The sequence below is a fragment of the Cloeon dipterum genome, chromosome 3 (genome assembly GCF_949628265.1).
Source record: "Cloeon dipterum chromosome 3, ieCloDipt1.1, whole genome shotgun sequence".
NCBI lineage: Eukaryota > Metazoa > Arthropoda > Insecta > Ephemeroptera > Baetidae > Cloeon > Cloeon dipterum.
In genome coordinates this window covers 31300243-31325773 of record NC_088788.1, presented here as the reverse complement: position 1 = coordinate 31325773, position 25531 = coordinate 31300243, and the positions used below count along the sequence as shown (strand labels likewise).

At 41.5% G+C, this 25531-nt stretch overlaps 4 protein-coding genes across 9 annotated transcripts in view; 3 read left to right on the top strand and 1 right to left on the bottom strand.

Annotated features, from left to right (window-relative positions):
* Nucleotides 1–1056: 1056 nt before the first annotated feature.
* Nucleotides 1057–5234, top strand: LOC135939676 (dynein axonemal intermediate chain 4-like). Its single transcript, XM_065484175.1, has 12 exons — nucleotides 1057–1270; nucleotides 1357–1467; nucleotides 1817–1871; nucleotides 1941–2138; nucleotides 2222–2337; nucleotides 3092–3330; nucleotides 3386–3516; nucleotides 3586–3758; nucleotides 4164–4340; nucleotides 4657–4824; nucleotides 4882–4959; nucleotides 5130–5234. The coding sequence occupies exons 2-12, from the start codon at nucleotides 1390–1392 to the stop codon at nucleotides 5172–5174; spliced, it is 1458 nt and encodes a 485-aa protein (XP_065340247.1). The 5' UTR covers nucleotides 1057–1270; nucleotides 1357–1389; the 3' UTR covers nucleotides 5175–5234.
* Nucleotides 5215–6503, bottom strand: Fer2LCH (Ferritin 2 light chain homologue). Its single transcript, XM_065484176.1, has 4 exons — nucleotides 6328–6503; nucleotides 5719–6020; nucleotides 5531–5653; nucleotides 5215–5476 (listed from the first exon to the last, which is right to left on the bottom strand). The coding sequence occupies exons 1-4, from the start codon at nucleotides 6434–6436 to the stop codon at nucleotides 5315–5317; spliced, it is 696 nt and encodes a 231-aa protein (XP_065340248.1). The 5' UTR covers nucleotides 6437–6503; the 3' UTR covers nucleotides 5215–5314.
* Nucleotides 6504–7191: 688 nt separating this feature from the next.
* Nucleotides 7192–9493, top strand: Fer1HCH (Ferritin 1 heavy chain homologue). Its single transcript, XM_065484174.1, has 5 exons — nucleotides 7192–7412; nucleotides 8278–8405; nucleotides 8465–8623; nucleotides 8989–9117; nucleotides 9177–9493. Exons 1-5 carry the CDS (start codon nucleotides 7337–7339, stop codon nucleotides 9333–9335), a joined length of 651 nt encoding a protein of 216 aa, XP_065340246.1. The 5' UTR covers nucleotides 7192–7336; the 3' UTR covers nucleotides 9336–9493.
* Nucleotides 9494–24431: 14938 nt separating this feature from the next.
* Nucleotides 24432–25531, top strand: part of LOC135939859 (uncharacterized) — a 93392-nt gene continuing 92292 nt past the window's right edge. For 3 of the 6 annotated variants that reach the window (XM_065484456.1, XM_065484454.1, XM_065484453.1), the window contains exon 1: nucleotides 24432–24616. The gene's annotated coding sequence lies outside the window, so the exon portion shown is untranslated. The remainder of the gene's footprint in view (nucleotides 24617–25531) is intronic. The other 3 variants (XM_065484457.1, XM_065484455.1, XM_065484450.1) reach the window with 2 other exon arrangements.

The window sequence follows — 25531 nt, the reverse complement described above, 5'->3', positions numbered from 1 at the left end:
CAAAATTGTGTATGAGAGAATTTCATATAGACTTGCAGCTATGTGACTCGACAAGAAACAAGGGATGAAGGAAAGGTCAAAATCAAAGAAATTGTAAATACTCAAATATAGTGTATTATTTTCTTGGATCCCAGAAAGTGATTAATAAAAACAGATTATATACTATAAAGACAAGAAACGTGAGGTTTATTTTATGGTTTACTCTAACGAAGCATAAAATTCACAAGATAAAAATAAATAAGGCAAAGGAGCGCATGCTACCCACACACTTTCATAGCATCAAAAGGGCAAATAATTGAATTAGACTTATGCAAGAAATGAAAACACTTTTTTAGGACTATACTTGCAGCAAACATTTCAACTTTCAGAGATGCTAAAACGCTGCGCTAAGTTCAAAAGGCGTGTTGCCATAGTTACTATATTATTTTTGTTTAGCAGCATATACACACTACGCAAAATGTGTCTGGAGACCTGACGCCTTGAGGCACCCGCACAACATACAAAGTATTTTCCCAGACACAAATACAGAATATTACAGACAACGCAGTGCAAACATGTTCCAGCAAACACTAAGAAAGCTTAATACTTCAAAATTCACGAGTAAACAAAATACCAAAAAGGTTTGAACTGATTTCGCAAACTTGCAGATTAAACAATTTCTTATTTCAATTAAAGAAGCAGCAGGCAGGTGACCAGCAATCTGCGCCGAAACCGTTGGTTGATCCGTTTTTGGACCGGATTTTTTTGCAAGTATATATGTACATCTCAATTAGAACTAAAGTTTTCAAAATAATTTGCCTTTCAAATTAATATTCAAAAAGGCCAGTGAAACAGAAACTTCAGCTAAAAAGAGCTGCTGCTTCTCGACAAAAGCAGGCTCCTTTGAAAAATCGGAAAGTCAACGTCCCTCAGAGGTCGACTCAATCAGGCTGCAAGAAATTTTAAGGGTGAATATCAAATTTACGCAAATTAATCTCGGCGTTGAGCAAAGTTCCCGAGGAAAAATATTCCGCAAAGAAGTACAAGGCAGCAGAAGTAATAATCATTTCAGAAAAATCACGCTCTAAATGGAAATGCGTTTGGAGACAAAGAAAGCAGCGCTCTGGAAATTCCCGCGGGAGAAATAATAACGGAGCAAAAATTAGAGCAAGAGAAAATTGGTTTGCATGAAACTGAGACGATCAAGCTGCTGGAAATTCAAAGCACGGCCACACCGAAGGACCTGCTGCTGCCGGATGCAAATATTGAATCAGCAGCCACTGCCGTCGCGGTGAGGAAAATTGCAAAGTTCAGGTTTACGAGCACAGTCGGAAAATAAAATGAAATTTGCGTCGGTCTCGTTTCAAAAAACTTTAGGCCGAGCACGTTGTTGACAGGAAGAGCAAAAAGATGGTGGAGGCCAAAACGCAGACGATGAATTTGCAAGTGAAGCAAAAATCAACCATGACGACTCCGCTGTTATCACGGGTAAAGCACTTTCTGGACGCAGATTAAAAAGTACTCGTGAGATAGATATGTATCGCTAAAATTAACTTAATGGGTCGCATATTTGTATGGGGAAATATTTAAGAGATATATAATATGCTCTTTAGCCTTGATTTTTGTGATGTCGTTTTTCACAATCAGTTTTAACACGATTTTATAATTCTTTATAAATTGAATTGGATTTATTGGAACGAAAGTTTATTGAACTAAAAATATTAAAATATTTTGGAAACATGTCATTAACTAAGTTTTTAATTTTTCGGGGTTTCAATCATGAATTAATCATTCGGGGATAAAATAACAAAAATTCTTCCGTGTTGAACGAGAGCAGGATGTTGAATGCGAAGCGACTGTTTGGGACCTCTTCGACGCGACCATGGATCAAGGTTTGCCACGCACCACGTTCCTTCTAGTGACTGCATTATATCACGCTGATCTGTTTTAACGTGAAAAAGGTGAGACAAGCCGTAAAGAGGAGCTGAATCCGAAATTCATCTCTCTGCCGTGGTGCGAGACGGGCAGGAGAGAAAGCCAAGGCGAGGAGCAAAAAGCGCCGCAGCTCGGAAAATCAGCCATGGTGATCGAACGCTTCTTGGCGAGCAACCTCTACAAAAGCCAGCAAGCCATGTACTTCGGCCAGTCGGCAAAAATAGGTCCGTGACATTTCATTAGATTATCCATCCATCCATACGCATCGGCTGCAAAAACAGATAGATATTGACGGATGCTCTTGCAGATGATAAAAAGCGCACCACCCGTTTCCAGTACGTACTTTGCCCTTTGTGGACATACTACAGCGCTGCAACCAAGAACAAGTCCGTCCTGAACTTGGCCTGGAACACAACCAACTCGGTACAAACTAGTCTAGCGTGAAAATGCGTTTCACACACTACAAACAGCACAAGTACATTGGTTTTGTCAGGTGGAAAATTTCTGACAAATGACCCTCTTGACTCGTGCTTGTCGCTTATTTATTTGAAGCAGCACCTCTCACGTCTCGCTTAAGGAAAAGCTATTTTTAAAGAGTGCTTCAATATTGATTCACTGTTATATAATGCAAAATTAAACAATTTCTTATTCAATAAACCCTAAAAAAATCTTGGCGTGAAGCTATAATTTTCACCCACTCACCTCTGCTCTATATGAGAAATTCGCTAACTTATTCAATTCAAGCTTTCTCGAGGAGAAATATTAGCTGCACAGTATGCGATGAAAAAATAATAATTCCGGCTGGTATGTTCCAAGAGCCCTTTCTGGAGTTTGGTTTGCAAGTTAACTTGTCGGTAACGAGGTTTCGATAGCTAAAACACTTGTTCAGCTCGGAAAAAACCTAATTCAATACAAAATATTTTATTCCATTAATACGAAATGTTTATAGATGTGAGTTTAGCATAATTTATCTCATTACAATTAGAGAAATAAATCAATTCGAAAACAATTTTCTTCTTTGTATTTAATTTTTTATTTTTTCGGCACTGCAAGAGGGTAAAGGTTAATAAGACTCAGTCTTGGTCTTACTCAAAAACAAAAAAAGCTCACTCTCTTACATGCGAGAAAACGTATCCCGCCACTAAATAATTGCTTGGTAAAATGTCACCAATTTCAGAACATCTTGGCTGTCGCTTACGGACAATTTCTTCTATCAGAAGACAAGCAAGGCGGTTTGGTTTGCTGCTGGTCGACCAAGAATCTCACGCAGCCGGAGCGAAGCTACCCTTTCGAACATTCCGTCTCCGCCCTCGCCTTTTCGCTTAACTCTCAACTTTTAGTGGTCGGCTTGCAAGATGGCAAAATTATTGTGCTCGACGTGTCGCACGCCGAGAAAAAACCGATCGTCCAAGCGAGGTGATGCGAAAATAAAGAGCTTTTGACGATAGCTAAGTGACAAATCGCCTCGCAGCCTGAAGAATGGGGGACACGTGGGCCCAGTTTGGGTGCTCAAGAGTGTCCAGTGGACGCACGGAGAAGCCATCGTGTCCGCAGGCGAAGACGGCCAACTTTTGATCTGGAGCCTAAATTTGTCCAGAATCGGTTCGGCTTTTTTGTACACAGTGAACGATTTTGGAAATTTTGATGAGAGTATGTGTGTAATCTCCCTAGAACGGTTCTTTGCTCGGATCCCGATCAGCCTGCTGAAAAAAGAGAAAGTTGGCGCTGCGGATATGATGGATGAGGTGCCAATCCAGGAAGTTTTTTCCATTTTGGATTTCTCCGTATCAAATGGGGCGGATCCCCTGATTTTAGTTGCAACCAAAGAGGGATACCTTCTAGAGGTAAAGTATCACAGTCTTTTGCGGAAATTGTGTTTTCTGTTTCGGTGCTTCGTTCAGAAACCTCCATTTTTCCCTCTGGCTGCACATGAAACTTCTCAAAATTTAATAAAAAAAGCGACATAATTAGCAGAGCATGTATGAAACTCCCCGCGGCCTAATATAACTAATGAAAGCCGTAACGATCTCGTCCAGTCCTGAAGTTATAATTTGTGCGCGCAATCCCCGGCGTAAAATAGGAATTTCCCTTTGTTATTGTGTTTGGACCATATTGTTAGCGGCGCCGGATAGCTAGGGTGTCAGACAGGAATAACTGCGTGTGTGTCCGCCTGACACCACCGCTAGCATGACGGCCCTCAGAGCAGCCAGCCAGCCAGCCAGCGTTTTGTAATTTGCGCATGGAAATAGGTGGAGATGGAGTTGCAGATTCAGCGCGTCGTAAGGGCTCATCTGGGCCCCATCTATAAGGTGCAGGTCTCGCCGTTCTGCTGGCAACTCGCGCTGACAGCCGGCGCTGACGGAAAAGTGCTCCTGTGGGCGCGCTCCAAAAAAGACGCTCCAATTCTATCGCTGGCGGTCTCTGCCGTACGTATTTACGGGTGCATTTGCACGCCACTTTAATAAAACGCCCGCCATTCATCTTCGCCGCACTCGCATTTGTTTCCCCCGAAAGGAAATTTCCGTGGTAGCACCCGAGAACGAAGAGAAGAGCGGGAAAGGGGATTCTATTAAAACTTTTTTAGCTTTCACCCTTTTCTCTTTGCTACCGATTTTTTAAGATTAAACATGAGGTCATTTTTAACGAGTGCAATAAATTTCTGAAATTCTTATTTCTCGGGCAGCTCACATTTATGTTATTCAGTCAACGCATGGAATTAAAACAGCGGTTATTAACGTGCAGAGCGCAGTCGTTTGTGCTGAGTGGTCTCCCTCATTTTCTACGATTGTGGCGTGCGCCAGCGGAACCTTTCTGTCCATTTGGGATTTGGCGAGGAAAACGCACGAGCCTGTAACCAAAGTCAATATTGGAGCAGCGCTGACCAGTCTTGTATTTAGTCCAGACGGAATGGCGAGTTTTAGTCCGATTTTAGTGTGCGTCTTTAATGACATGCTTTCTCTTCAGCAGAATGTTCTTGTTGGCGATAGGACAGGCAAAATTCACGTGCACAGTCTCCAAGATATGCCTTACAAGCCATTGATGCCGGTAGTTCAGTTTATAGCATTATTTTCTCGAGTCATTCCTGTTTTCTTTGAAAAGTTTGAATCAATATTTTATTTCTAGTATTACGTGTAACGATTTTTCAAGTCTCCTTTTTCATTTTAAATCTAAATGAAGCAAACATGAGGTAATTTAATGCTCATTCTTTATTTCAGGTTGAAGCGTTACTGAAAGCTATTCCCGGGATGGTGTTACTTTGAGTTCAGTTCCTTCGGCAAATTACAACAATCAAAATAAAGATTTGGTTTTAAAATAACGTACTACCTTTTTGTGACTTTTATTAAACAAAACACAATTTAACTATTTAAATGACATCAATAACCTCCGAAATAACATTAAATTATAAATTTTGCAGATATTCATCAAACATGAAAGCAGATAAACTGTTTACTTCATCCTTGCCAGGTAGGATCATTCTCTTAAGGTCGTGGGTGTGCCCTGAAAGGACGCGGATGGCCTCAGAATGCTTGCCCAAGAAGTGGTTCTCCAAGAAGGATGACGCCTGTTAATTTTTATGAAGATTACACTTTTAATGAATAGATTCATTGAAACTCACATCAGGATCGTATAGTTCGTCAGAGGAAAATATTCTGTGAAGGTCGTGCGCCTCTTGGGCCAGGGTCTTCTGCAAGTCAACCGCCTTGGCCAGACTGCCAAGCTCGTGTTGCTCGACCACCATCTGCCGAACATGGCAAATAGAAAATTAGCCTCCAGTTATGAAACGGAGCAAAAAAATGTATTTACCTTGATAGCGCTGCTATCAAATCTACCCTCGAAGAATACTCTTCCACCCCTCTTGGTTGTATATTTGATCATCTCGATGGCGCCATTCCACGCCTCGTCGGACAGGTCGCGGTACAGTTTCTCGAAACCAGGACGATTTTTCTCATAGTTGCTGAAGTGTGTGGCGAGCATCAAGTATTGGAAATTGTTGACCAAATTTGCGTGCACAAAGTCGGATACGGGATCAGATTCTGTCACATTTTTTAACTTCAAGAAGGCACCGTACTTCGCATTGCAGTGTTCAGTTTCAGTTTTTGCTGGCTCTGGGGAGGATAAGGTTTAACTTGATCAAAAGAATTCAACCAATTTTATATTATTCTTGTTTAATGTTGCTCTAGTAAAAACATACATTAAATTAAAAGATTATACAAAGCAAGAAAGTGCGAAAATTACTGGCGAAAAAATGCTAAAACGATCCATCTCTAACTAAGTAATATCACGCCGCACGAGTCTTTGGCCTAAAAGACAATTATTAAGAAAATAGTTAAATCGGGAAATTTTAAGCTCTTAACTAAATTTACCAAAAAAAAGAGATAAATCTGGAATTAATGGAAAGAAAAAAATATTTACGGCTATTGCATTTTTTGTCCACATCTGCAAAGCAAAAATTTTTCGACGAGTCCTCAGCGGCGACGGCCGCTGCCACCAGGCACGCAATCACCACTACTTGTAATTTCATTCCAAACGCACTGGGTCCGCCGCTGTTGAATTGCTTCTTCTGACTGAGGCAGGCCAATTGTGATGTGATAATCTCGCTTTAGAGCACCGCTGTCGCAATCGCAGCCAATGGCACCCACTTCGAATGTGCAGCGATCGCGTATCACCAGCCGCCGCCGTCAATTCTCTCGACAATAGAAACTTAATTAATGGCTGGAACTGGGGTTTTTCTAGTAAAATCAACACGGGGAAATAAAAAAAAACTGGAAAATATCGTTGTACTTCATGTTCTGATCGAATTAACGGTTATTTCTAACACTCTAAATTTTCTGTTAGAAATCCAAATCCCAAGAACTAAACACTTTGAAATTTTGTGCAAAAATTAAAAAAAATTGAGATGAAATAATCAATTTATTCAGGAATTTCAAATTTTTAAAATGGGTTAATGACAATATTGTGCGATAGGAATTTTTATTTATACATCTTTCGTATTAAAAAAATACAATGTCTTGCTGACTTTTTCTTGTCAAGTAAAAAGACCGTTTTGCATAGCAGTAAAATGCACAAATTCTTCAGAATGCTAGGGCGCAGTTTACACAGAATTAAGCTTCTTAAGGAACGCCACCATCGGATTGTTTGCATTAGAGAGTACGTGATTCAGTGCACTCGGATTGTGAAATTTCTCTTCATACATATCGGCGCAGGCATCTCCACACATGCTGGAAAAAACAAATTTGTCTCAAGTGGCGCGCTTCTTGAGCCGAGGTCGTGGTGCAGTGTGCGATACGATGGGCGGCGACGGCCTCCTCTTCACCACTCAGTTAGTAACCATTATCTCGTGATTAAACATTTGATTCAGTGTGCGAGTGCAGACCCCAGAATTTCTTTTGTTGTCAGAAGCAGGAAACTCCAGTCGGCTGACATGATGCTGATATTAGGCTCGTTCATCGTTGTCGCTCTTCTGGGCCACAATGTTGAGGTGTCCGCAAAGGATTCGTGTAAGTACATTTTATACCAAAAGAGACCGGAATTCAAAATTTCCGTCGCTCTCTGGTACAAGCAGACGCGGCTGCATATCTTAAAGTCATTAAGGTGTATTCGAACCCTATCATTTGCTTACCTTGGAGCAATTTTCACCGTGCGGACCATTGATATATGATATTAAAGACGGGCCTTCGGAATCAACAGTGTACTCTACTATACATTATTGTATATGATACATTCATAAGGCTTGAGAAAACATCATTTTTGCAGATGCACTGCGCTGCAAAGGTCATACGGCACGTTGGTAATCAATTATATCTAGAGTGCATTAGACCTTTATCAAGCCAACACATTTTTTCCATATAACACATAACGATAAATTTGGCGGGAACTGCTAGAATATGCTGGCAAAGCAAAATATTGATCTGTAACAAGCAGATAATTTATCGCAACAGCAAATTTTGCAAGCAGTGCAACCCACGCGAGAAAATTTCATTTGTGCCCTCGCGCTCGGTATTCTACACTTTCGGGCTGGTCCAACCCATTTTCCTTCAGCGTGAGCGTTTTTGGTGTGTGTGTGTGTGTGTATGACGACAAAGTTTTGTAATACACGTGAGCCGGGGCGAAAACCAGTGGCGTGTGTATCGATTCGTTTGCGCACACACCTTGCTAGACTGGCGGTTTTGCGCTCAATTTTTGGCAATGAACACCGCCAGGTGTATTTTTCGACTTCCCTCGGTGCCATGCTCTACCGGAAAAAACCACAGAAGCGTCGACTATTAATTTGTTACATGACCCACTTCTTCTGCTAGCTCATTGCGTTTTAAATTATTCCCATTCCTTAGCGCGTCTTACTTTCAAACTCATTTTTCATTACAGGTGCGTTCCCTACTTACACATTTTCCAACAATTCTAAAGATTGGAACAATATGAAAGCGTCCTGTGTTGCATTAGTGGAGAAGCAGGTGCAAGTGGAGTTACATGCTTCAATGACTTACCTTGCAATGGTCAGTTTCAAGCATCTATCTTCCTGTCGAAGTAGAAAATAATTTCAATTGGTTTTCAGGGTGCCCACTTTTCGCGAGACACGGTCAACAGGCCAGGTTTCGCCAAACTTTTCTTTGAAGCTGCAAGCGAAGAACGAGAACACGCCACCAAGTTCCTTAAGTACCTTTCCATGCGAGGCCAGCTGACGAAGAACCTCGGAGACATAATTCAGAAAATTGTTAGTAAACAAAGAACACGTACTTGAATCAAATTTAAAATTTTAAATTATCTCTGAAACAAAGATCAGCGAATGAATTTTGTTTTGGGAAATCAATCCTCAGTGATCTTACCAAATCAATGGAAAAGCTAGAATGATAAAAAATCCAATTTCCTCGAGTTACCGGCTTTTAATTTGATGGGCACAGCTCTCGCAATTGGAAGCATTGTTTCCTGCGCGCATCCATAAAACGAGACGTGGCAGCAAATTGAAACGCCTGACGAGTTTAATAAAACGGATATCAGCGATTGATTGAATGAATGCGAATGGAAGAAAAATGTACTGAGAGGCCTGCTTTTATTAATTTGCTCCATTGTTTTCGCCAGGATCCTTTGAAAGAGTTCTGGGAGAACGGCGTGAGCGCACTGGAGGATGCCCTCAGTCTCGAGGTGCACGTCACTCGTGCAATCAAACATATCATCAAAAAATGCGACGAAGAACCCAATGACTACCACGTAATACACTCTCGGCATTAATTAAATTGTTGCACTATATCGAGCTGGAAACTTTGCAGTTCGTAGACTATCTGACGACCGAATTCCTCGATGAGCAACACAAGGGACAGCGGGACCTTGCGGGCAAGCTGACTACCTTGGGCAAAATGAAGAATGGACCTCAAAGAGAGCTCGCAGAGTTCTTGTTCGACAAGAAACTGCTCAATGGCGAAGTTTGAGTCTCCGCTTCCGTCTGCTGTGTTTTTGTGAATTTTGAGGGAAAATTAAATTTCATTTATTTACCCTTCTGCATTGAGAATATTACAATCTAAAAGAAGTTTAGTGTAGGTAGCAATAAATTGTTAATATTATTTCACAATAAAACTATAAACATGAATTATAACGTATTTAATTTATTCACGTTGCCCACGACTTTTTAATTACTTTATTCTTCGATAGCTTTCAATCCTTTGAGTTTTCTATCTTTTAAAAATATGATGAAATATAAAAATATTAAATTTAATCAAATAAATTTGTTCAAAAATGCACAGCAAAAATCAATCTACGTAGCGTGATTAAATAAAAAGTGATGGTTTTTGTTAGATTTCGATTACCCACTATTTCACAGTCAGAAGCAATGCATGTATTTTAATTCATTCGCTGTGCACGTGATTACCGTGGCGCCAGATAATTGCTTTTTAATTATCGATGATACTACTGAGCTGTGTGTGTGTGTGTACGAGTTAAAATTATTTTCTGAAATAGATGCGCAACAATAAAAATGTGAGCCTCCGCCAGACCAATTTGGAAAGATGATTGACGCATTAGCAGCAAGTGTTGCGAGATAAGCGCGTGCGTGAGTTTGAGCACCTCTTGATCGAAACGTTATCAGCCATTAATTGTTGCCAATGAAGGAGCGGCTTTAATTTTTTCCTCTTTTATCAGAAGACATAAGGTGTTTTCTGATTTTTAATTCAATAACCTTAAGGCTATCTGCTGAATGCACTTGATTTTTATTCAATGAAACCGCGAGCAGGTGCGAATCAAAACGCGCGATGCCATGCAGATTCATGCGAGGCACGCAACCTGCTTAGCGAGGCAATCTCTTTGGACTCAAAACGTGCCCGGGCAAAAAGTGGGCTCGATTTTCCGATCACATTTTTCCCCTCTCGCAAAGTAAATTTAGTGGATTACGAAGGGCTGCTTATCCGCCAAAAATTGATCTTCCCTTTTAGTCTCTTGATTAGCCGCATAAGCACAGTCGAGTTGGAGGGATAAATTCGTCGAGATAGTGGGTCGGGTGGCTGCTTCATTTTCCTGATATTTTATTAAGATAGAAACTCGACGCGTCTTGGGGGATGCCGAAATATCGTTCTTGCGGCTGTGTTTATGATAAAACAAGGAAGAGGTCGTTGGTCCTTCCCTGGAGAGACCTGCTGCATAAAAGAACCGACCAACAAGCGGCACTCGGAGTGCGGTGTCGACGAGAGGAAAAAAGAAATAAGTGGCTGCTCATCGGCGAGGCTCGGAAAGAGAACGCGCATTATTCCCCCAAAATAGTGTAAATGGTCCTGCGCAACGTGCTTGAAAATTGCGCAAAAATCGACCCGAGAAAGGCGAGTGTGAGTGTGTGTGTGTGTGTGTGTGTGTGTGTGTGTGTGTGTGTGTGTGTGTGTGTGTGTGTGTGTGTGTGTGTGTGTGTGTGTGTGTGTGTGTGTGTGTGTGTGTGTGTGTGTGTGTGTGTGTGTGATGAGACAAGAGTGGTAAGTGAGCGCGCGGCCACCGAAATCCTGGTGAGTTTGTTTGCAGGGTTGAAGCTCATTGGATGTATACGCGGAAACAAAAAACGCGCCGGATAACGTAAAACACAAACATACCAAGGAGGGCAAGCGACTTCTCCGTGAGAGAGCGCCCTGGGACTTGGCGCACGGAAAACGGAACCGGAGAGCTCTAGCTGTTGCTTGATTTCGGCGACGGCCGATCGTCTCTCGGGGATTTTCCGGTCTGTCCGCAGAGCAAATTATAATTTAGGTGTGCGGTGGCGAAGAGGGTTGGAGAGCTTCCTGTTGCACCTGGCAAACTGGATCAGTCTCGTGGTGAGGCGGATCAAAAAGAATAATGGTGGCTTTTGATGGGAGACAGTAGAATTCACAATAGAAATAACGGTCTGCTGCAAGTGCAAACGTATATGCTAGCTAGCTGGTTCGTTTTGAAAATTTACAGTCGATATAGGGCTTCAAACTTTTCGGAAAATAATCTACTAATTTAGATGCTACTTTAGTATAGAATATTCGGTTCTAGAGGTTTTTTATTCATTGATTATATAGTCCATAGTATCTTGAGTCTTGAATCTTGAAGTCTAACTAGCATTTCCCAGTAAATTTATTGCCAGTATAATATATAAGATCTTCATTTTATACTCTAGAAGGAGCAAAAATTTATGTATTTTTAAAAGAGAGACAATTTTAATCTACCAACTGAATTTATTGACAAGTAAATTAATTGGATTTTGAGTTGTTTCCTTTTTTCTAAGAAATCACATAATAGGAACAAAATACATATACACACAATATGCACTTCCTTCCCGTTTGAGTACGGTTTTAATGCCAATAAAACCAAATGAGATTAGATTAAGTTTTGAAACCATTTTAATCAAGTTTGTGGACCATCAAACGAAGGCGGATTTTTTTACTTCAAAAATTGAATTAAATGAATGAGTACGACCAACAATGACGTCATTAACTTTGATGGAATTTTGCTTGAAGGAACAAAATAACATTGGTTAATAACACTAAAAAAGGTCTAAGCAGTTTACAAGATGATTTCAAATAAGGTTAATATTTCTTTTAATTTCTCGCAATTTGGTGCTCTTTTGATGACAGTTGAAAGCTCAGAAAATATAATTCTAAACTCACAGCCCTATATAACATTCAATATATATCTAATAATGTTGTTTACACGCACTATCGCGGAGAGTTTCCCCTATTCCAAGCATCTCATATTATGTGACAAAGGTAGATTAAAAAATGACATATCTGAAGATAACTTTTTTCTTGAATATCAATATTTTTACGAAATCTGTTTAGTTTGTTCTCCAATAAGATAAAAACGGTTAAAAATTTAGGTTCAACCTTGGGAAAATAAAAATTGAACGCTCTGCAGCAATTCTAGAAATTCTTGCAATGCGTTTATTTTAAGAGAAAGATCAAGCAAGAATATTAAAATACAAATATCTCAATTAAATTTTCCCACATCCTGTTCAGGCTTCATTTCTCTTTGCCATGTGCCTCGATCCCAGAACTGTGATTTCAGGCGAACAAATGTATGTATGCGTCTCTGGTGCAAAGTTGACTCCAAACGAGCGGGGTTGAGTCGATTGTGTCCAACTCGTTCTCTAACTCGCCTACTTGCGGCAACTCTCTCTTACTCTCTTTTCGCACATGCAAATGACAAAACTTTTATTATATGGCGAGTCGCTTATTCGCCTGCTCGCGGCAAGGCAAGTTTGTCAAGTGCGGTTGCATCGTCGCCAGCTCGCCAGCGAGTGTAATTAGGAAGGCACTAATAAAAAGGGGGTTGTTTTGCGGGTCTAACTAGTTGTACGTGGAGATAGGTGCGCGTGCTGAAGTGCTCGAGCGGCAGCGCAAAACATGCTTCACTTTTTGCCACCCCTCAGCAGTCAGCGGCACAGTAGAGGAAGGACACTTGTCAGATCTGCGGCTATAGGCGCGCAGAAATCGTACATGTAACACTGCCGCACTTTTTCCTACCACTGCTGGAGAAAAACAACACACCATTCTACAGTCACTCCGCGCGAGATTCTACCACCTTCTATCGCCATCAAACATTGGGGCTTACTTATAAAAAAAAACTTGATGAACTTGCACCACTTTTAAAGTGCCTGAGTGAGTTTTCCGCTATTCACATTCAAGATAATTATTAAGAGGTCATTCACCATCAAATCTCTGTCTGTCACACCTTTATATTAACTGTAGATTGCTTTTTATTTGCTCAGACAGTAAGGAAGGACAAATTTCACTGCATATATATAAAAATTATTTTGTATTAACAAGGTCTCGACAAAGAAGCCGTCAATTTTTTTCCGATAAATGATTAAATTTGAAGTGGACGCAGCAGTTGATTTAAAAGTGCATGTAAGGTTCATATATATGATATGACTTCAAATAATGTTTTAAAAAGAATAACATTCATCTTTTATAACAATGAAACTGATTTTGTGTAATAAGTTTACTATCAAAAATCCAAAAGGGGCTCTATTTTTCGTCTACGTTTTCAGATAATAACGCGAGTGCTTCAGATTCGGATGATGAGACATGTGCGTTTGGTTGACCCTCGCTTTGTCCTTATGACAGGGGAAAATGAGAAAAATCGTTCAGCTCCTGCGTTTGAAGGCGAAATCTCTCCATCTTGAAGCATTTGGGAATTGTCTCTACGCGCGATATGGCACCGTACTTTTTGTCTGCGTGCAACACACGCGGAGCTTGGCCTGAAGTGCCATATGTGTGCGTGTAAGTGCCGTGGTGGCGGCAGTTTGGTCCCTCGGGCAGCAAAAGAGCAAAAGTGCACAAAATAATCTACTTTGCTGCTAATACAAATCTCGAACCGCGAGGGAGTGCCGCAAAAACTAGCGGCATTACAGAGGCCAGGCTTTTGCTTAATGCGATTAAATGTGTTATTGTTTCCCAAATCAAATTATTTGAGCGTATGAGACTGCTGTGGGTACTGCTGCAAGCGCAAAAAATTTGACAAATGGCTGCATAGTGACACTATGAAATTAACTTTCAAATTTCTGATTTTTTTCTCCCCCAAATAGTGCAAACAATCGCGAAAATATTTCACAATGCTTTGTCTCGAAATCCTTAGCAGCCTTTATTGATGTACGGATATATTTTGTAAAATTTTCGTGACATGTGAGAAGTAGAGAATTGTCCTCTTTGAAACAACTTCAAATAAAGCATTTAATTTTGTTAAAGGGAGTTTGGTCGCAAGGAAAGCCGAGTTGCGAGATTTACTATTGATTTAGCCACTTGCTCCGCTGTTTGAGCTTGCTCGGTAAAGTGCAGTACATCTTTATCAACGACCAATGAGTTAAAAATTTCACCCTTGGCCAACTATCCTACAGAAACGAGCATGTATTAAGTCCTGTTAGCAAAAGGTACTAGGCAAGCACTGTTTTGTTGTAAAGCTCTATAGAAATCCATCGTGGGGTCCATTATGTGTTGTCACCAAGGGTTTATAGCCCGATGATGCAGATGTAATTTATCAAACAAATTAAAACGCTATATTATACCCTCCAGGAAGCTGAACGTAACACAGGATATAAAAGACGGGGTGCAATAAAAGGGATAACAGCTGCAGGCATTTGTCACCGCAAAACTCTACAAAAATATTTGGGGGAAACAAGCAGAATTTAGCGTCGAAAATAATTACACAACCGCAGAATTAACAACTTGCCACATTACACGCGCCTCACAATTACCAAATTAGCCCGAGCGGGAGACAAAACAAAAACGGATGAAAATTTTATCAGGACGCGGCGGTGGCTGGCAAAAACACAAAATGCAAAAAACCCATGTTCGAGGCAACACGGGTCGTGGGTGAGCGAGCTGGCGGGATTGATGTTGGGGCGGCGAGTGAGCGAGCCCAGTGCGAGAGCGAGCTGGGTCGAATTTTGCCACACACACACACACTCTCTGGCGCGGGCTGGTTGCTGTGCTGCTGGTGTATCATAATAATGGGATTCTAATAAAATTACAAAGCACACGATGCCGAGCGCCATGAAAAAGCTACAGAATTTGTGATTCAATTATTTGTCGGCGTCCTCTGTGCTGCCGCCGCGTGTTTCCACATGCCATGCGTGTATATACATATATATGTACTTATAAATAGCGGAGCGAAGAGAAGAGACCCTCTCGCAACCTCCCTGCCCTGTGTGCGCTGCGTATGAGCGGAGCAACCCGTTTATTATCGTCTTTTTCGTACTTGATAATGGAATAACCTTGTTTAAATCAGAGCAGCTACGTCGGCTCGACCTTTGCACATTTCGCCCCCGCGTGCGCGCGCCTGATGCTGCTTTTTTGCATTTACTTTGTCGCTTGCTCTCTCGCGTGCTTTGTTTGCGCTACAAAATCAGGCCCAAATCCAATTTGCCTTCGACGACGACGCAACGCTGATTCGCAATGGCAGCTTATAAAAATGCACTCACTCGGAGAGCACTACACACACTTTCGCCTCGACGTCGATTGAAAAGTAAAACGGAGATAGAGAGGTGTTCCAGAGTGCGAATGCCTCCATCTCGCAACGATTGCAGCGGCGGTGGAGTCGATGATCTCTGCGAGCGACTGTTTCACGGATTTATCTCGATGGCACATTCCACCGACTGAGAGTTGTTGCTAAGTATATTATCTTACAAAGCGCATCATAAAAAGCTTCGGAAAATATACTCGTCGAATTGGAAGTTTCAATACTTGATGACACGACACCTCCAGATCATATAAGATCGGATTTTTGTATTACGTTACACTTTACTTACGTTATGTTCAAGATGGTTGGTTTTCATTATCCAGTGAACCCTTTCTTCAGGGATGCAAAGAAATTCGTAGATAAGACGAAGCGACAAAACAGATGAAAAATTATTTAGGAAAGGGTCTGGATTAGGAATTGAATGAAACGTTTTGATTGAACAAAATAATCGTAGTTTCCTTTGCCCGCTAAAATGCTAAAAAGCGATATTATATCAATTGCAAAAAGCAATTTTTAATAAATTCCCCTAGCGCCTAATTTATCTTTGTCACATTTTTAGTCTGTAGTGTGTAGGAGTTGCAACAGGATGCTCACTAGTTTTTATTCTGTTATGTTGATTCTTCAAGTTTAGCTTTGCCAATAAGGCTGTAAGTTTTGAACTGCTGATGTACATGAGAAGCACAATGACGTAGGCACAAAAGCAACTTCAGGAGAATTGAGAACGACGTCAATATCAATAGCGTCTAGACCATTCTCGTATCGATGAGAACTTTTTGTCATTAACGCATCTTGGAAACGATGCGAAGCTTTTCGAGGTTTAACAATATATTGCCATTTAAATGAACCAGAATAGATAGAATGAATAGCGAAAAGGAAATAACATATAGAAAATTTCCTTTGTAAAAATTGAAACAAATGTTTAAAGACGGTTAATTGATTCACATGCAGCAATTTCTTCTCGTTATTTATTGTATCTATAGCTCTGAACAGTTAAGAAAAAACTTGGCAACGAAAATAAGGGCTTGACTGAAAAAAGTTTGCAAGAAAATAATAAAAATGGCAGGAAATATGGAATAAATTCGGGAATAATGTGCTGCTCAGTATATCTCGGAGCTGCCTAAAACCTCATCTCCATCCATCTACATGCGAAAAAATCCACTTTACGCGGGTTTTCGCAGGACCGAAATTTATAGCAGGCGCTTAAAAAGTGTCAAGGATAAAAATGCCGCGCGCGCACAACCCCGATCCTTTCTTTCACGCTGCGACTCGCGCTAGCTGTTTTAAAAGAGCGCAAGGCTAGACGTACACACACGCGCTAAAAAGGAGAATAAATTCGACTTCATTTTTTCCTCTTTACGCGAGATAACAAATTTAGTTGTGTGTTCGTCGAGTGGCGAATGCAGCACGGTCGCTTTTTGCCAGCTCGGCGGCGCGCACGTAAAACACCCTCACCGCCTCCACTCAAGCTCTTAATGAAATGCATTTTTTATGAGCTTGTATAAAATTCTAAAAAAGAGGAGAGCAGCAGCCTCCTCTGCCGCCGCCTCCTTTCTTGTAGAACCGTTTTTAGATTCGCGCGGCTAACAATCTTATCATCGTTATTATTCAATTTGGTTGGTGCTGGCGCCGTAAAAGCCGACGCGCGCGGTTGGCATTGTTTGCCCCTAATCATGTCGCACTTCTTGCGCCGGGCGAGCCAGCGAAAAAATTCTCGCCTCGCCAGAAGCAGCAGTGAGAAAGGGCCGACCCTAATTGACTTAAATTAGCTTTTAATTGACGCGCTGCAGGGCGTTGCATTTGACTCGTGATGAGACTGATAAGACGGACGGTGGCATACGTGCGTTTTCCCGACGCGAGAGAGTGCTCGTCAAAATGTTTTATTCCTGGAAAAGCTGTTGCAAAGCTACACATTATCCTGCTCTTCTCAGGCAGAATAATGCACGCTTGCAAGATAAATCAGCTTGGCTAGGCACGCCTCTTTAGGATTCCTTCCTGCGAAAGTGGATCTAATTAAATTCTACTTAATATATTTAGCGCGACATCTGCGAATTAAGGTTAATTCAAACCGTACGTGTTTTTTATAGTCGTTGCTACCTGGCAAAACGCTCTTTGCTAAACTTTCCTGTTAAACTTGAGGTAGAAAAACGCTTTGAATAGGGAGAAACTCATATGAGATAAATGATTAAGTTTTTTTTCAAGTCAAACCGGTAATTTTTGCAAATAAAAAAACAATTAATTTAACACAGCTAACTTTCTTTTGGTGCAAAAGATAAGCCAAAAAACTATGCATTTTTCTAAAAATATTAATACTTTTAATAAAATAGTTTTTAGTCCCTTTGAAAATATTAATCTGCTTCAAGACAAACTCTGCTTGCAGGCTTATTAACTTCTGACCTAAAACATAGAGTCTTTCTGAACAATATTAAAACAATTTATCATTTATTTAAGTCATAGTTCTAAAGTCTGAATCATTTCTTTCCAAAAAAATTTAAAAATTCAATGAACCAGTTAGATCTCTTTGTTAAATATTTGGGGGTTAAATTGTCCTTCGATTGTGAATCCTCACGGGTAAATGGTCACTGTCTATATAATACCAAAAATTTATGCAATTAATTTTTTTTTTACTTCACACCCTCGCTTTTGGCCAATCTACGATTCATGAGCAGTGTAAAAAAATATTGGACACCAGAAAATTGAATTTTTAGAAAAAATGTACCATTCCAGTTATGTTGCTGTGTTGTAAATTTAAAAAAAAATATTATATAATTTGTTTTCAATGGAGAGAGTAGCGGTTAACGATTTCTCATAATTTCGCACTGTCAAACACAATACCCTCGTTCTGGCAAAGTTGGCCAGGATTTTTAGGAAAATGATTGGCCCTCATTAAAATCTCAAACGCAAACTACCCCGGCCCGTTCGTTGGGTATATTTCAACCCCAAAATTGGTGGGGCGTTGCTCTTGCAACTTTAGGGCAAGTTAGTTGGTGGTCGACAGGCCAGATGAGCAGGGGTAGTCAGTTATTCCGCAGGGCGACTTCGATTTGACTTGTTGGCGAGGCACGTTTGAGCATGTTGTGGAGCCGCAACCGACGAGGGACAATAACAACGCCTGCGGCTGAGTGTATATCTTTGCATCACAATAACACATTCACCAGTGTCAGAGTCAAGAGTGCTGAAAAAGAATACCGCCGGTTTGTTATAATATGAAAGAGAGAGCGGGCGGCTTCTCTCTCGCTCGCTCTCATCCCCTTAAAATCTCGCAAGCCCTTTGTGCTTATACATCATATTGCTGGCTGGCTGGCTGCTAGCTGGATGGATGGTGCAGCAGCCACCACCACGCCGACCCGCAGCTACTTTTTCATCTTCCAAACTGCCAGATGATGATACATATTCCCATTTTGATTCACCCAGCGCTCCCTTGGCACGCTGCTATTTTCGAGCCTACTGAATGCGCACATTCCGTTGGAGCAATGATTTGTTTTCGTCTTGCTTCGCAATTAATTAAGAAGGAAACGCAGAGTGTACAGTCGGGGCTTAATGATGTTCAGAAATTTCGCAAAATGAGTTATTTCCGTGGTTGCTCTTTTGTTTTGTCCTCAGTTCTTCTCACGGTGCTTTCGAAAGTTGCTCGCAAACGGCGACCATTATTATCAACGAAGAGGATATAAAAATTAGTATTATTTCCAATTATAGTACTACTTCGAGGATTTTCAGCGTTGATTAAATTCGTAGTACTTTATATTCTCACAATTTAATGGGTTGATATTAATCAGAATTTCTACCATTTAAAGCATAGATTGTTAGTAGTTGTAAATTAAATATGGAAAGATAAATGCACAAAACTTTGGATCAGAGGATTCAAAGTTCGTTGACAAAAAATCAATTTGTTCAGGCCAAAATTATTAAATTTTCGAGTTTTAGATCTTTTGAAAAAACAACAAACAATATGTAAATCCGCGATGCAATAGAGCAGGAAGCAGTCGCTACGAAACAGTTGTAAATTCCGAGAGTTTCATATTATGGTGCTTCCCCTCGCCCATTGCGGTCAGGTGGACCAAGGAAAGGACATGTGCGTGTTCGTGTTGCTAGCCCAGGTGTGCGGAATGTTACGTTGCCATTACAATTATTATTTGTCCCCCAGAGTTGGTCCAGACCGTGTGTGGCCTTGAATTATCCTGTTTTGTTTGAGCGCTCTATTCCATCGTGGCTCGCGGCCGTAACCGTCGCAAAGTTCAGAGTCGACCGTCATTCCCTATGGATGTGGATGGTTCCATCAGTACTGTAATTTTAAAAATTATAATAATTGTTAGAGATGGAAGTTTACGTTCTAAGCATTAAATTTTTGTATATATTTTTTTAAATTTTATTTGTTGCATAATTAAAAAAAATAAAATTCAAGCGCACAGCACTCTACTGCGTAGTTAAGGAAAGCCATTCAATTTATGGCTACATAAGATAAATCAAAGCTACATTATGCTTAGGTGACAGTGTATTTTTTCAAGAAAATTGGTTATGTATTGCAAAGACAGTCGAAATTGTTGACTTTTGGAGCACGCAGCGAATATTCGAGAGCAACACGCCGCGCGCGCAACAATCGAAATCTGAGCGCCAGGCCCGCATTCAGAGCGGGTCGCTCGGCGTTTTCGATACATATCGTTTTCAAGAAATTTTGGATAGTTGGATTTTGATGGCTGCTTCATTTCACTTTTTGATTATTGCACATTAAAAAGATTAATTGTTGCTCATTTCCACTTACAACTTGCTTCACAGTTGCCAATACAAAATGAATTACCTGTGAAGCTCTTCTTTAAGCTGGAAATTTAACTACAACTATATGACCGTTAAAATACAATATCGACGTGATTTAGGAAAGTAGGTGTGACTGTGTAACGCGCAAACTGATAAAACATCCCATTTTGTTGTCTCCTCGTGGAAAGTCATTGCATCCAAAGCAGCATTAGCAGCAGGAAACTTCATAGAACCTGCTATTCTCAGCATTTTCAATACAAATATTCAAATCAGAGAAATTACGATGCCAATTTCTCGAAACGTTCCAAGTATGGCATGACATAAAAAGGACTTTGTCCTTGGTGCGCGTTTTAAACGTTTATTACGTATCGGGAAATGCGAGCGTGGGGCGAATGGCATTGGACCATACGATGAATGATGGGGTCGGAACCCTAAACTGAAAAATAAAATTGGCGGACCACCACGCGCTACAAAGGAGCCAATAAAACGCGATTCAAAGTGCCTCGGGGCCAGCGGCGCGTTTACGGCCACGCGCGCGCGATCGTAAAGAGAGAAGAGAGCGAGCGAGCCAGAGGTTAGGCAACCTGGTGGACATTCGCGTGGGGCGGGACGCCGGACGCGGAAAATCAGGCGCTCACTCTCACGTCGTCGGCCGGGACACGACGCCGCGGTTAATGACGAAATTAGCCAGGCGTCGCAAAACGAAACGGGCAGGATTTCGGCTCGGCACTCGCACGGCCGCTGCCACGCGCGTAATCTGCCCGCGTGCATGCATATTCTTTATTGTTATGTGCGCCGCCGACGCCAGTGCGTTGGTTGCCTCTCTCTCTGCTCATGCTTTGCTTGCCGCCGCTGCCGCTGCTGCTGCCGCCTTTATGGTAATGCAATAATAAATGTTTTTATTATTATCTTGGATGTGAGCCGCAAAACAAGCCGCCTGCGTGCTTTTTAATGGGCCCCGCGCGCCGAGCGACCCGCTCTGAATGCGGGCCTGGCGCTCAGATTTCGATTGTTGCGCGCGCGGCGAGCTGCTCTCGAATATTCGCTGCGTGCTTCAAAAGTCAACAATTTCGACTGTCTTTGCAATTCTTGAAACTTTTTAAGTTATCTTGTTCCAAAAATTGTGCTTCTTGTCGTTCCAGCCATTAAAACAGCCTGTGTTTATCGAAAAGAGGTGATAGAGACTTTAACTTTTTATGCTGAACCTCTTATGATGTTGCATTTTAAGATAGAAATTCACCGTTTGTCAGTGACTTTGCACCAATTAAACGGTTCACGACGTCACAAAACATGAAATCGCAGAGAAGAATGGTGGTTAGTAAAATTCCATGCTGTAACTAAATATTGCTCATTCGTTTGTTGGGATAGCAACAGCTTGCATAATTTCTTAAATTGCGCAAGTTGAGTCTTAACAATTATATATGATACCACACAGTTTAAAATACCACTCGTTAAATATAATTATTTTGTAAATTACTTTGCAGAATAATCCCGTGGAAATAATTTTACATTCCATCCTATTTGATACTGATCTCCGGTAAATTTTAACCAGAGCGATGTTTTAATACGTGAAATTTGTGCAAAAGCAAACTCTGTGGGCTGATGAAACGCAACCTACACACAACTGCTGTCTATCATTTTAATATTGACCTCGATGCGTAGGCAAACGAGTCATGGCTTTTTTGTGGCGTGAGGCCCATGAATTCTGTTTTCCAGCTCAATCTATTCCATGCAAATGTTTGATTCTAAATATGAAGCACTGACCATTTGGCCCTAAAATTATTAGCAAACTTGTTCGCTAATTTTGCTTCCATTAATGAATGCATTCTAAACGCAGGAAATTTGATCCTATTCGCTTCTCCACTAAAAACCACCAAAATAATGTTAGTAAACGTTTTTAGCGCGATGAAAAAATATATCGGCGGTAGCATAAAACTCTAGATTTTTTGTTAAGTATTTTTTAATTTTTAATATTGTGACTGCTTGTTATATTTATTGATGAAAACTTGTGGTACGTTTTTTTCTCACATAATAGGGCATGGATACGCAAAAACTGGTTGAGCTATCAAAAACGTTAAAAACTGTTTGAAAATCAACGAGCGGGTTGTTAAATATTGTAATTCAATTTCCTGTCAAGGATTATCCTCTATAATTTATATTTTTCAATGGACAGGAATATGAATGCGTATATTGCTCAACAATTGATGCAAAAATAAAAAATCCAACCCTTTTGTCGAAGGTTTCTTGGAAAAGGCGCTGCCACAGTATATAAAATATGAAATGTATTTAATTCTATGCTCTGGCGAGTTATTCGCGTGAGGCCTGCACTTGAGCTGGCCGCGAATCCAGCAAACAAGCGAGTTAAATAGGGGACCCATTGTTGGCGTCGCGCAATTTTATTTCCTGTCGCTGGGCCCTTTTTAAGTGAGCCGAGGGCAAACGGACTCATTGCAACAAGATGCTTTGCTTTGCCTCGCCTTCCGCCCTTTTGTGTGGCCGCAGCCGCGCCGAGCGCCGATTCTCTGCTCCTTTTCAAAAACCAACACCAACGTACACACATCTTTTTCTCTTGTGCATAATTGGCCTGTTCGCCCGCCCAGCGCAGAGGCACGCGAGAAATGGCGACCATCTGCGGGAAAACGAGTGCCGTGCGAGCAGACGACGACTTTTACTTACGGCATCCGCACGGAAACTAGATACTCCGAAATTGCCGGCCGATTTTTCAATGCGAAAGTTCGTGCTTGCTGCTCGATCGATCGGGCAATTCTAATTAATTTATTGGACTGTGCATTTATGAAGAAGTTGTAACTTTTCAACCCTGCTCTGCATTTTGCTCGGTAAGTATTTCCCCAGAGGAATTTCTCGTTAGAAATAAATTTTTCCTCAGTATTAAACAGAGCCAAACTCGATTTTACGACATAACGTGCTTTGTAAATATTTTTAAAAATTTATGGGCAAAATGAACTTTCCACGTTATCCAAGCTTTGTTACCAACTAAAACTGTACTAGTTGTGGTTCATCAGTCAATTCTATTTCCCTCCCTACCACACCTATAATCGCTCCGATTTCTGGCACATGATTTTTTAACGTCCCTGCGTGTGCTTTATATAATATGTGCAGCTACAACCATCACGGAATTCAAATAGATACGCAAGCGGCTGCTTAAATTATTGATTGCGAGCGTGGTATTTTCCCGGATGATAGCCGATCGATGCTGTGGTAATTCTCCAGAAGGTCAATGAGGCTCACGATTCCCCCATTTCACTGGATTAACAGAGTTCGACAGAGGGAAAATTGCATGCAGGCCATCAGCGGAACGCAGCTAACGTGGGAGATTGCGTAATTTGCATGCATTGCTCTCGAAAATCAATGTATTTTGATCAGGAAATTTTTCTATAGCTCTCTCGATAAACAAGGGGCAACAAACAAATCCTTAGGATAAAATAAATCCACGCAAGGAGCGAGCATTCGGTCGCAGGAATCGATTTTTCAATCAACACCCCCTTGGACCGAGCAAGAAGCGGCTTTGATTCGGCCGCAGAGATGTTTTTAATTATTCCAATATCCAATTTCACGTCTTGATCGACGCGGCGAGCCGAGGCATCAAGGGAAATGAAGAGAGAGAGAGAGAGAGAGAGAGAGAGAGAGAGAGAGAGAGAGAGAAAAGAGCGCGTGCGAATCAATAAAAGGCGCACACTCGCCGCCGGACGATCGTGCAAGAAGTCGAACTTTGCCAAATTCATAAGACGCCTAGCTGGGTGTGTGTGTGTTTGAGGCGTGCGGCGAGTAAGTGTTGGCTGCCGGCTGATTTGATCTCGCAGTAATTTAAGAGTGGCAACAAAATCGCTCACCGCCCAATACATTATTATTGCAAGGGCTGGCTCGGGGCGGCGGAGGAAAGAAAAAGGAGCCGAGCGGTGCAAAGAAAGAAAAGGAATTCCGAGCACGAACGGCGGGGAAAAATCTGACAATTTTCCGTCGATAGCCTCCGCGGCGATCAATTTGAGATTATTTCTTCCTTCAACAGTTGCTTAATACGTGTTGTATCAAAAAAGGAACCGAGCAGAAAGCCCTGGAGGCGGCACGAGAGCGAAAAGAAAAGAGAGTAAATAAAAGCGGAGGGCGTTCGCTCGGCACAGACACACTCACACACACAAAAAGCATGCTGATTGGCGATGCGTTCGGTTTTCAAGGCAAATTGGCAATGCGTGCCCGATTTTCGCGGAATCGAATTTCGGTAGTGAATGGCGCGACTTGTAGGTGGTGTTGGCGGCGACGAGCACCACGGGCTCCACCCTTCACGTCCTGCTGATCGATTGTGCAGAAGCGGAGAAGCGAGGTGGAGTGCCTTGGGTTCACTTCGTCCAGCGCAAACGGCGGCAGCTGAGCCGAAACACACACCGCACTCTCACACACAGCCACAGAGAGGAGGCAAGGCACACACCGACAGCCGCCTCTGCCTCGTGGCTCGCTCGCATTTTCGTCACTGCACCCGCCAACGAAACGTGTGAGTTTTCATAACTTTTTCTTCTAATTCTGGATTTTTTCTTTCTATTTTACTCTGGAAATATTTCTGGCATGCTTGAAATAATTTTTACCCCCTAAAATACAATATTATTAATTTAGGTCCAAAATAGTTTTTTTTTTTAAAAGAAAGCATATTTTCCTTTTTCCACATTTTTAACACCGAGATGTGTTCCATTGGGACACAATGTTGGCTCATATTTCCCGCTGATTTTTCTTTAGTTGAAATTGAGCGTTGTGGAGTGTCTCGATTTTCCTTCTCTCCGCCTTGGAGCCAACTTTCGGGTTTGTGCGTACGAAGCGAAGGCAAGCGGATAGTTGCTTCACGCAAACTGCATTTTCCTGCTCAAATCGCCTTATACTCGCGAGAGCGGAGGCGAAAATAAATCTTACACGCTGGCGATTCGGCGGTGGTGCGAGGCAAAGCAAAGCTATTTTTGAAAGATCCATTAGTCCAGTAAACAGTGTGAGAGAGCTGTGGCTAGTTGAGTGAGTGCGACATTCGTAAATGCTAGAGGTCACTTACCGGCTGTTGATGTTTCTAAATTTCCAGCCAGCAGCGCGCTTTTGTTACCTGTCCAATTATGAGTGAGTGAGAGAGAGGGGTAAATTTAATTTTACGCCCTCGGTCTCCGCCATTGTGGCTAATTTAACTTTTATTAAAGGATAAACAGAGGCAACTTGCATTAGGTTAAATTTTTGAGGCGACTGGCTTGATTGCAGCTAAAGCAGCGAATCCGCCTGCTCCGTTTCTCTCTTCTTCCAGCAACTCGCCCGCTCTCGACTTGAGTCAATTTCCTGCCGCGGAGAGAGCAGAGAGAAACTCTCGCCGAGACGGAAAAGTTACTTTCCTTTGAAGGATTTTTTATATGGCAGTAGAAGTGGAAGGCGGGGTTGT